This window comes from Jatropha curcas, chromosome 2, assembly GCF_041381405.1.
Source record: "Jatropha curcas cultivar XTBG-Jc1 chromosome 2, XTBG_Jcur_1.0, whole genome shotgun sequence".
Taxonomy (NCBI): Eukaryota; Viridiplantae; Streptophyta; class Magnoliopsida; order Malpighiales; family Euphorbiaceae; genus Jatropha; species Jatropha curcas.
In genome coordinates this window covers 31,453,611-31,465,687 of record NC_143152.1, presented here as the reverse complement: position 1 = coordinate 31,465,687, position 12,077 = coordinate 31,453,611, and the positions used below count along the sequence as shown (strand labels likewise).

The 12,077-nt window shown below is 34.3% G+C and overlaps 2 protein-coding genes across 2 annotated transcripts; both read left to right on the top strand.

Moving 5' to 3' along the window:
- Window positions 1-2,186: 2,186 nt before the first annotated feature.
- On the top strand, window positions 2,187-6,005 carry LOC105647667 (protein NDL2). Its single transcript, XM_089718424.1, has 11 exons — window positions 2,187-2,340; window positions 2,540-2,639; window positions 3,005-3,102; window positions 3,247-3,335; window positions 3,849-3,909; window positions 4,009-4,095; window positions 4,224-4,301; window positions 4,378-4,434; window positions 4,629-4,684; window positions 5,016-5,151; window positions 5,414-6,005. Exons 1-11 carry the CDS (start codon window positions 2,281-2,283, stop codon window positions 5,651-5,653), a joined length of 1,062 nt encoding a protein of 353 aa, XP_089574550.1. The 5' UTR covers window positions 2,187-2,280; the 3' UTR covers window positions 5,654-6,005.
- A 1,034-nt stretch (window positions 6,006-7,039) lies between these two features.
- Window positions 7,040-11,962, top strand: LOC105647668 (Tesmin/TSO1-like CXC domain-containing protein). The gene is made up of 11 exons (XM_012233842.4): window positions 7,040-7,299; window positions 7,994-8,157; window positions 8,267-9,002; window positions 9,477-9,729; window positions 9,825-9,927; window positions 10,011-10,079; window positions 10,230-10,410; window positions 10,719-10,814; window positions 10,889-10,955; window positions 11,061-11,196; window positions 11,286-11,962. The coding sequence occupies exons 1-11, from the start codon at window positions 7,240-7,242 to the stop codon at window positions 11,629-11,631; spliced, it is 2,211 nt and encodes a 736-aa protein (XP_012089232.1). The 5' UTR covers window positions 7,040-7,239; the 3' UTR covers window positions 11,632-11,962.
- Window positions 11,963-12,077: the final 115 nt, after the last annotated feature.

The window sequence follows — 12,077 nt, the reverse complement described above, 5'->3', positions numbered from 1 at the left end:
TGTATGTCCGATAAATATTTTTTATTCATAAAAAAGATTATAATAACGAGTATTTTTAAAATTACCCTCAAATGGTTAACCAAGTTAAAATGCATCATTTTCTTATTTTTTTATGAGAGATATTTTCTTAATTTGATTTAGTTTAAACTTTCATAGATGGTCATTATTAATTCAATTTGCTCAAATTTTTCAAAAAAAAAAAAAAATGATGAACCCTTTTAACTCTTGAGTACTACTTCCGTCTCATAACATATTTAAGAAAATTATTATAAAATATTTATTACTTTCAAGGAATAATAAATATTTTTTTTATATTTATCTTCTATATATATCAATAATTGTTATTTTTTAATTTAATTATTTATTAAAAATTTAATATTAAATTAAAAATAATATAACCTATTCACATAATTATATAAATTTAATATTTTTTAAATATACATGAAATGCCAAATGGACACGTAGTACAATTATGTTTACTGTCAGTAAATTCGGGCTGAGCAGTTCGGTCTTCTGCGCCCGTGATTGGCGTCTCAAAACGCGTTTTTGGGTAGCGTGTGACTGACCAATCCTCTCTTTTGAAGGCAAATAAAGCTGACTTACCCTCCTTTTTTTTTTTTTTTGGGATAATTTACCCACTAATCATGGAATCACTAATCATTGGGTTGGTTTAGCCACTTTCTCCTGCAACCTTTTTGCACTTTTTTTGGTATTTTTTTTTCCCAAATTTGACAAATTGTTTTGATTTTTATTCCATTAAAAGACACCTTCAGAAAATTAAAATCATTAATTATTAATTATAGTTTTATTATCGTAGTCTATATTTTTACATTAAATTTTATATCAAATTTAATGAGTATTAATTAAAAGTAAATTTAATCGATTATCCTTTTAACGAGAAAGAGTAATTAAAATTCGATCAAATCCATCTAAAATCTCATCATGTGTTAGGTGTGGTAACTACCGTATCTTTTTAAATTGAAATGATTTAATTATTTTTTAAATCTCATGAAAAATAAAAAAAAAAAAGTCAAATTTATCATAATAGTGTAGTATCCAGTTTAGATTTTTTAAAATTTAAAATTTAAAAAATAGAGTTTATTAATACCATAAATTCTTAAATATAGTTTATTAAAAGTTTTAAATAATTAACTAATAAGTGATCAGCGAGTATTGCTAGTCTGAATGTCAACACAACTTACCAATTCGAAAAAAATGTAAACATTCTACATAATTTTAGGAATAATAAAAAAAAAACTCTCCCTCTCCCCCCTTTTTTTCATCCCTATTAATTATTAAAAATAATTATCACAAATTAACCTTAAAATGGAGTTTGGTTACAGAAAATGTTACTTTCTAATATATATATATATATATATATATATATATATATATATATATATAATTATAGGAAAATATTATAAAAAAAATTAAATTATCACTTTTGGATAATAATAAAAGTTTTTTAATAAGCACGCCAATACATACCTTAATGTAAGTACATACAAGATTTAGTAATGGATCTAAATTTGAATTTCGAATTTTAGTAAAAATACGTGACTACAATATTAATATTGTATAATTTAAAATGTCTTATAATAAGATCAAAATTTTCCGTGCTTTAACATATAAAAATACAGTTTTACATTAATAAAAAAAATAAAGACTTCAGTAATCAAACGCCTACGTACTCAGAAATTTAATTTATTTAGAAAACACCAATAAACATATGAAATATGGAAATTTCTTTAATTGCTTTTCTTTAAGATTTGAGTAATCAAACGCCTAAAGAAGTAAATAAGCTGGGGAGCACGGGCAGACTGATGAGCTGGCGCACTAGGATGGATTTAACTCGCTGGACCATCATCTTTTGCGGCTTCCAGGTGGCATACAGCTGTCTGATACTGCTCTCCAATTCCCTTATTCTCCAACAAAACGATGCGGCTTTAATCACCCAACCCCTTGTTGTCCTTTTCTGTTCTCATGACCAAATTACCCTCAGCCGACCGTTTACAGACCTTCAACGGTCACTTCTGCACCCGAAAATCCACAAAATTATACGAGTCAATTCTCTGACCGCAGGACAAACCTGTCATTCTAGCCCAATTAAGAAAACTTAGCTTGTAATTTCATCATCTTTCTCGGGGCAGTTTAGTCATTTTGGCTATATTGTCAAAATAAAGCGAATAAATAAATCCTGGAAAACAGAGAAGAAGGAGGAGGTAGAAGAAAGAAGAAGATACTAAACTTTGTTGCGTGTGAGTGATAAAGAACTGGGCTATGGGCGAGTCAAGTGACTCGGTTTCTATAGATATTGACATGCTTTCTTTTGAAGGAAAGGTAACGAACTAAGCAAGCAGACGAAGAAATGGGAGCCGTTTCTTTTTCACTTGCCTTCTTTTGTTGTATTTTCACTTTCTACCAATGCAATTTTTTTCACTTACCTTTAATGGATGGTTATAGAACTTTGGAACTTTTATTTATTGGTTTTGGTATTGGTATTTGTTATTAAATTTTTTTTTTTTTTTTTTTTTTTAAGGAACATGTGGTGAAAACTACTAGAGGTTCAATTTCAGTGTACGTGTGTGGTGATCAAGAAAAGCCTGCTTTGATTACTTACCCAGATGTTGCTCTCAATTGTATGTTTCTTTTATTGTCACTGTTTTGCTTCGTATGTTAAATTTCTCATTTCTTTAAGGTAACTTTTGATGGGTTTATATGTTTTGTTCATATTTCTTTAAATTGAATCATTTTTGGGTTTCTTGGGCTAATTTTTCACTTAATTGGTGCTATATTGTACATGGTTGGAGACCATTTGTAAATATTTGCTGTGTTCTAATTAGCTCTGATGGAGGGGGACTTTTTGTGTAATCTAAAAATGTTCGTAATTATTCAGCTCCTACTATTTGGCGTTCTATAAGCTTTAATTGTTTCTAGCTTTAGGTTTTTTAATTTTACTGAGGTTCTAATTTGTCTGAGTTTTTGGCTTCTTGGATTTTCTCAGACATGTCTTGTTTCCAAGGCCTCTTCTTTTGTCCAGAGGCAGCTTCTTTGTTGCTCCATAACTTCTGCATTTACCACATTGATGCCCCAGGACATGAGGTTAGTGTCAGAGTTATTTGCTTAGCTTTAGCTTGTTGCTTAGCTGTTTAATTTTGTTTTTTTGGTTGGTTTTTCCCTCCTATTCACCACTGAATGAAACTAATAAAGTCTCTCTCTCCACCTTTTGTTCAAGAGTTCTTGCAGTTGGGAGCTGACGTGATTTCTTCAGATGCTCCATTTCTTAGTGTGGATGACTTAGCCGATCAGGTTGCTGAAGTGCTCGATTTCTTCGGGTATGTAAGCACTTCTGTTTTGTTCTAGAATGACAGTGTCCGTGAAATTATCTAATCCATATTACATAATTAATTATGTGATATTACGATCATGGACCACTGTCATAACATTTAGTAGATGATTTGTGAGTTCTGGCGCTAACTTTAATTCATTGCAGCCTGTATCTTGTGTTCATAAAAATGGTTTGTCAGTTTTGAATACCATTGTTTGTGCACAACTTAAATAGCGTTTAGTTTAGACGGGCATAGAGATACTTGCCTGCATAGTCCTTACTCTTCCAATATAAGCCTGTATCTTACTCGGTCATTTTGCAGGTAAATTAGGTGGTACTTTATCATCTTCTAGAGTTATTTATGGTTTCTAATGTTCATTTATGGTGCTATTTCACATACTTGTTTACCTTATATCATGCTTCAAGTGGGATTCAAATCTCAATAGATATGTTGGATCTATTTTCCAATGAATTTTTTCGTTATGTTTTATTTAAGGTTTAACTGATTTTCTAAAATCAGGGTGAGAGAGGTTCTGTGCTTAGGCGTATCAGCTGGTGCTTACATACTTACACTTTTTGCAGTAAGTTGGCAAAACTAGTTACCCAGTCGGTTGTCTCTTTGGACATTCTGGATTTCTAATGGATTGTTGATTTCTTATTATTTTTTGTTCCTGTTCCAGATAAAATATAAAGAACGGGTGCTTGGATTGATCCTTGTTTCTCCTATTTGCAGAGCACCCTCATGGACTGAATGGCTTTACAATAAGGTTCTGTTCTGTGTCTTCCGGTCAACACTACTTGTAAATTGTAAATTAATAACAGCGTGAAAACATAAAAGAAAGGGCAACACTACTTTTGCTTAGGGTTTTCTGAAATTTGCTTTTTCTTTTTTCAGGTGTTAATGAATTTGTTATACTTCTATGGCATGTCTGGTGTATTGAAGGAATGCTTTATCCAGCGTTACTTCAGTAAGGTACAAATACTGGCCTCATTCTTGGAGTTTTTTTCTGATTTCAGTATGTGTTGTGACACTTAAATTCCTAATGTAGGACATTAGGTGTGGTGTTCATGGTGCAGAATCAGACATCATTCAAGCTTGTAGAAGGGTAAGGAATTTCTGTTACAATTGCTTATTTCCTTCTGTCTTTTTCTAATGGGTAAGCAGTGAAAACTGATTCCTACCAGCATATTGTTCAGAGCAATATGTGTGTGGAACTGTTATTAATGTCTAAGAGGGGATGGAATATGAGTGAATACATGCAATGAATTGATTTCAACCCCTTTTGATGTGTGGCCACAGTTGCTGGATGAGAGGCAAAGTTTGAACGTAATGCGCTTTCTTCAAGCAATCAATGAGTGAGTTCTTGTCACTTCTTAAATGATATTATTGTTATGCTTTATTTGACATTTTCTCTGGCCTGTCTTGTTTGGTTTGTGAGTTTCTCTCATTCCCATGCAAAGGCTCGAGCCTCTTGTAATTCCAATTCTTTGTCCTGGTGGACCCATTTTCCTCTGATGAATGATTAGATGCAACATAGGCATACTTATGAAATGCATATTAATCCTATGGGAAAAGTTCACCTGAAAAATATGGTTTTATTTGAAGCAAGAAGATATGAGTCATTTTATAACTGCTAAATCTTGTGGTAATGCCTATGATCAACTAAATCTTGAGTTTATTAAGCAGGAGGCATGACCTCACGGACAGCTTGAAGGAGTTGCAATGCAAAACACTTATTTTTGTAGGTGACAGCAGTCAGTTCCGTGATGAATCTGTGTATATGAGTGTCAAAATGGGCAAGAAAAGCTGTGCACTTGTTGAGGTAAGATGATCCGACTAACCTGTTGGCTGTTGCTTCTATTCTCATGCTATTTTTGCCGTGGATGCAGAAGCTTAGCTTTATTTTCTCATTTTTTGTAAGTGCAAACTAAGCTTTTGCATCCATAGACATATGCGCAAAACCATCATGGCATGCGCATGTGTGCAGGTGTTTGTTTTTATGCACACATCACAAACACACAAACAAACTGACACTTGGGCTGAAGTAATATATCAAAATGGCTAAATCCCACTTATTGTTACAGGTTCAGGCCTGTGGTTCACTTGTGACAGAAGAGCATCCTTATGCCATGATAATCCCAATGGAATTCTTTCTGATGGGATTTGGTTACTATAGACCACCACATTTTGCTTCCTCATCGAGTAATGGCTCCAACCCTGCCAGTCCCTCAAGCCATTCTTGTATTGCACCAGAACTTCTCTCTCCTGAGAGTTTGGGGATCAAGCTTAAACCTATCAAGACACGCGTTGACATTGAAGTTTGATGTGTTGAAGAATGATTTTCATTAACTCGCACGACCCCGAGTTAGCGATCGCGGGGGGGGGGGGGGGGGGGGGGGGGGGGTGAAGCAGCAAGATTTCAGCTTTGCACATATAACCATGATAGGTGTATCATATATGTAGGATGGTAGCATAGATTCACATTCTTTGATTGTATTGGCAAGGAAAGATTTTTGGAGTTGTAGAAAGAATAGGTTGTACCGGAGAAATTCTAAGGTAACTTGGTTAATCTATCAACAGATTGTGAAATGATTCTTTAGTAAAGGAAGATTAATGTGTAATACATCCTATTTGAATATTTGTAACTTCATTTTTTCTAAAACAAATATTCTTGAACTGCCGTTACCTTTTTATTTATTTGTCTATTTGTTTATTCTTGGTGTGAAATTGTGAAATTTCTCGCATGCACCATTATTCACAAAATCACCAGGGGTTATACCAATAGAATATCGACATCTTGTACTATGTATATATAGATTTCCTTTGGATATATTAAGAAAAGTTTATTGTATATCTAATCTTGCATTTTTTTTAATTGTTTTATATTTTTATTTTAAATAAATTACTAAAACAATCGTTTTCACCGTATATTGCATTTTGGTCCACCTGTTGAATAAAATACATTTTAGTCCTTGACTTTTCAAAAGAGAATTTTTAGTCCCTTGACTTTAAATTGTTTTATTTTAGAATTTAACAATTAGAATATTATTTAAAGGAAAAAAACTGGAAAATAAAATATATAATATTCTAAGAGAGTAAAAGAGATACGGTCAAATTAAAAACTAATTTAATTTATTTTTTAAGAAAGAGGGACTTATGTTAGATGTAAATATTATTAAACATGAGAAAATTAACATTTACCCTTTTATTCTTTAATCGACGTCGTATTTTCCAAAATTAGGTTATCAGAAGAAATAATAATTAATTTGCCTCATAAATTTCATTGAAGTGGAAATTGAATTTCCTAACTGATTTTAACTGAAACTTTCAATCTAAAGATCAATTGAATCTATTTTTTAAAATAAATAAATTGCGTGCGAAATACATTTTGTTTAAATAGGGCAAATTGATTTTTTAATTGAAAATTAATTAAAATTGAACATGAATTTTGGTCAATTTCCAAACAACTATAAAACATTTGTCTTATAATTTCAAATTAGTGTCATAATACTAATAATAATAATAATACAATTAATAATACATAATTCTTTTAGAATTGGGAAATAAAAAATGAAAACTTGAGGCGGTCGCGGCGGTGGCAAGGAGAGGAAGGATAATGCCCAATGGTTAATGGTCCCCTCCTGACCGAGGGCCCATAAAAATAGAACCGTACAAAACAAAACAAACAAAAGGTTTAGGGTTTGAGCCCAAAATTTACGAAAACAAAAAGAAGTCTCCATCTTCCCGCCTTCCCGCCCCTCATTCTCTCTCTTCAATTCTTTACTCTTCTTCTTCTCCACTCTACTCTTTGAGAGAGAAAGCCAGATAAGCTCTGTTTTGTTTTTGTTTAAGCTATGATGTGAGGCTTTGAGAAGACTGAAATGTTGAGGAGATCTACGGAGAAGTACCTATGGAGCTGAACACACCTAATAAGGACCAACTCGTCTCCGCTCCTCTTTCTCAGTTTGAGGTCTGTCTTCTTCAAACCCTAATCTCTCTTTATTGCACTCTCTTAAATTGGATAATCGGCTTCAGTAAGATGATTTACCTTGCGGGCTTTAGTTCAGCGAATTTCTGTTTTCTCCTTAAGTTTGACTTTGATTTGATTTTGTTTTTTGGTTGGTAAGTTTGTTTCTATGGTATTATTGAACTACGGGCTTTTTTTTTTTCTCCGGTTAGGCTTTGTTTTTTTTTCCTAATGCATGGAATTCAAGCTTGTTTCGTATGGTTTTTCCGTTGGCTTTGTTTCTATAGTTGTTTGAATTGCTTTGGAATTTAGTGGGTGCCTCTTTTAGGGATTTGTTGACTGCTGGTTTAACTGGATTTTCGAATTTTTGTAAACCCTTTTGTTCTGTGGACGAGAGTGATGTAACTTGTTGCCAATTATGCTTCCTAGAGACAATGCAAGTTAAATAGCAGAAATATGAAAGAATAAAAAACTGAAGTAATTCCCTTGCTCAAAGTTTGAAAAATTAAAAGTTCTAAGTATAGTTTTCCTTCAATGGTTGCCCTATGCGTTTACTTAGCATATGACTACTTTGCTTCATTCATCATTGTTTTTTTCTTGGTTGAATGAGTATTGGTGATTATTGTAATAGCTCTCCAGATTTATTGATAATTGGCTTTTGTGATGATACAAAGAAATAATGCTTCTGATTTTGCAGGATTCTCCTGTCTTTAATTACATCAACAATCTCTCACCTATTGACTTAGTTAAATCAGTGTCCACTGATCAAACTTTCAACTCTCTATCTTTTTCATCCCCTCCATTGGTGTTCACATCACCAAAGCTCAATCCCCAAAGAAATGCTAGATCTATTATTAGAAGGTAAAAACTAAAGTCCCATATTGTTTTCCTTGCTTTATTATATCAAATGAATGAGCACTGGTGATTATTGCTGAGTCAAGTTTTATCTGGCTGTTTTTGTTACTATTAGGCGCCAATTCTCTGACCCATTGAAACCTGAGCTCTCTCACATTAAAGGTGACAACAATGCGAGTGAAGGGGTCTCTGAAGCTGTTGAACTACCTGATTCGTGCACTGAACAACTCAGATGCGCAACTTCTAGTAGTTCAGCTAAGGAGGTTACAACTGACCCACTCAATGAGCAATTGGAATTAGGAATTGAGCTGCCAAAAGCTTTCAAATGTGTTGGTGCTGGTCCAGATGGTGACATTGCTCTTCTTGATGCAATTAGGACGGATATTGAGCCAGAAAAGGTGGACAAATCAAATGAGAGACATTGTTTATATGAAAGTGAAAAGCATTTGCGCAGAATCTGTCGAATTGAGCAAAGTGAAGATGAGGCCGGATGTGATTGGGATACACTGATTTCTGATGTGTCTGATATCTTGTGTTTCGATTCATCCATTAGTGCAGAACAGTCTGAAGAGCAGAAAATTGTGGATCCTGGGACAATCTCTTTTGTCTCAAATGTACTGCAGATCCCACAGGATAATACCAATGCTTCGGAGAATATGGAATCTACCAATTGTGTTGGTTCTTCTGAACACAAAATGGGAGAAATAGGAACTCAGTCAACAGAATTAGGAAAAAAGGAGGCAGATAAAATACCGGCCGTACTCTCTGGCACTCTACTGAACAAGCTAGTTGTGGATGATGCAGCCACAGTTATGGACATCAAGGGGAAAAAGCGCCTATCGAGCTGCAAGGTAAAACTTAAGTAACTTTTGTTTACTCTGAGTGTTGCTTAATACAATGTAAATAAAGCTGATTTCTTTTGAAGTGACAACATTAAACCAACCTGACCTTCTTTTGAAATTTATGTTCTTTCTGAGAGCCTTGGGTGCTTGGGTTATCTTGATAAACTTCATGAATTCATTCCAAACATCTAGCTTTTCAACCGCAAAGCCTTGTTTTTATGGTATCATTGTCCTATATTTGTTATTGTAAAGTCGTTCATTTTCGTATAAAAAGATTTATGTCAGTTCCTTCTTATAAATTTGTGGGATGAAACTAGGCGACTGCTTATTGAAAGAAATGGCCAAGTCATGTAAACTGTTTTCATATGCAATACCAAGAAGTTCAAATTTAGTAATAAATTGCTTTAATTACATAAAGCATTAATGGTGATTTTGTATGTTTTGCTTTATCCAGTTGACATACTTTTGCTTGTTTTTGAGCAGCAAAATAGAATACGAAGGCTGGTTTTTGAGATGGCAGGTGCTCATAAAAAGAAATCAGTATGTGAAAGCAATGTGTCTCCTCAAATCTCACCGCAACCAGATAGTGGAGTTGCCCAGGTTGAAACGCATTCAGCTGCAAGAATGTCCATGTTATCAAGAAAGGGTATTGGTTTGCACTTGAATGCTCTTACTACTACTTCAAGTGATTGTAAAATTGTCAAGATTGAGACTTTATCTTCCAGGCAGGAAATAAGTAAGCTGACCTTCAATCCTTTTCTAATTATTTGACATTTGGCTCAAATTCTGTTAGTAAATCCTTACCTTAGACCTCTATGGAACTGGAGACAGGTTTGGCCCTTTGCGACAGTGAAGATAAGGCTATGGAAAATGCTCAACAAACATCAACGGATGTTAGTGAAGACTTTGGCACTAGCAGTCCTAAAACGAAGAGGTATTTCTAGAATTGATATGTTGTGAAACGCGAGTTCAAATAGCTGAACCAGAATATTCAATTTAATTTCTAGTTACTTGCAGGCACAAACTGGAACCTGTTGGAGCATCCTGCAAGCGATGTAACTGTAAAAGGTCAAAATGCTTGAAGCTGTAAGTTCATATGTTTGCCTAAATTTATGCAAATAGGTTTAAAGTGTCCTTACAATCAAATGCATTATCTCAATTCTTACATTTATTGTAGCATGATAGATCCTGTAATCGGAAGTATAATTACTGTGAATGTTATGTTATTTGCTACAGTTATTGTGAATGTTTTGCTGCTGGACTCTACTGTATTGAGCCTTGTTCATGTCAAGATTGTTTTAACAAGCCTGCTCATGAAGGCACTGTTCTAGAGACTCGGAAACAGATTGAATCTCGCAATCCTCTTGCTTTTGCTCCTAAAGTGATTAGAAGCACAGATTTTGTTCCTGAAATTGGGGTTAGAAATCCTCCCTCTAGCTAAACTATTTGATTATGAGTCATGCTAGCATGTTAATGGTTGCATTGCATCCTCTTCTTGTTTAGTTAACATGGTCTCATTTGTGTGGCAAAGTGCCAATGATGCAATCACATTGCATCCTCTTATTTTTGTTAGGGCATGGTCTCTTTTGTGTGGTAAAGACAATGACATGGTGCCTCACAAAATACCAGATATGATTGTATTTTGATGGCTGTGGTTTCATTTTAATGGTTGTCTGTTTGTTCTGTCATTGGCAATATTTTTATTTCCTTAAATTGTTTGTGCAGGATGAAGTCAACAAAACTCCGGCTTCAGCCAGGCATAAAAGAGGATGCAATTGTAAAAAATCCAGTTGCTTAAAGAAATACTGCGAATGTTTCCAGGTTTTTACTCTTGTCACTTTCTTTGTGCTGTTCTTTTTATCCCTTCTAATGTGGACAACACTCTATGTATTAAGGGTGGGGTTGGTTGCTCTTCCAACTGTAGATGCGAAGGGTGTAAAAACACTTTTGGTACCAAGAATGGTAAGTGTTTATCAAGTACTTGTTCAAATCCTAATGGTAGAAATCAATGACTTTGCTTGCGATGAGGGTCCTGCCTTTCATTGATAAATGGATTGATACTTATAGGACTTGAAGAAGATGAATTTGAAGGCGGAGAGTCTGAAATCCTTGAGAAGAATGCATTGGATGTGAATTTGGATGGTAAAATAGAAGGGGGCGAAGAACAGCATGCAAATCTTCCAGAACTTTCTGAAAGTGCTAGGTTCTCTCTTTCAGCATATTATAAATCAACATAACATTCTCACTAATTACAAGTTCACTTTTTAAGATCGAATGTTATCATTTTGTTAGGTCTTCAATTAAACTTCCAATGACCTTCAGTGGGAAGCTCTCAAGATCTCTTCCAGTTATTGGTACATCAACTCAATTGTGCTCCAGCCAAAATCCAGGAACAGATCTGTTTTGCCAGCCTAAATTTGAAACACATCTTCAGGCGATTCCAGAAGAGGAAACCCCTGAGATTCTAACCAGCAATCGCTCAGCTGCAAGTGTTGTTAAGTCAACCTCACCAAACTGCAAAAGGGTTTCACCTCCTCATCATGGATTCGGGTCGTCTGCTAATTGGAGGGGTGGTAGAAAGTTGATTCTGAGATCTGTCCCACCCTTCCCATCTCTCAACTCACCGCATCAGCAATGACAGAATCCTCCGATAAAATTGTCATCGTCAAGAATTATAATGCCGAGGCATGTTGTGTTATGAGCCAAGCATAAGGGGATCCCATGTATAATAGTAGTGAGACGAATTCGTTTCCCTGTCGATAATGCTATCTTCAATGGCACCTTAAACATTAATGTAATGTATGTCTACCCCTTGTATCTTAGTTGTATTGCCCAAGATAAAGCAGTGCCTGTAGCATATACCTCTAAAGTTTCTCCAAGTTGTAGCAACTCTTAAAAGATATTTGTTAGTTACCAATTGTACTGTTAGCTGTGTATTTTGTAGTAGACAGAATCTTTTTTCTTGCTCTTTTGTTTGTTTGCAATCCCTAAATTAAGTGTACAAGTAACTATCTGTCCTTCAAATTTGGTTACAATTATAATTTAATCTCCCATATTTAATAAATATATTTTTTATTTTTTAAA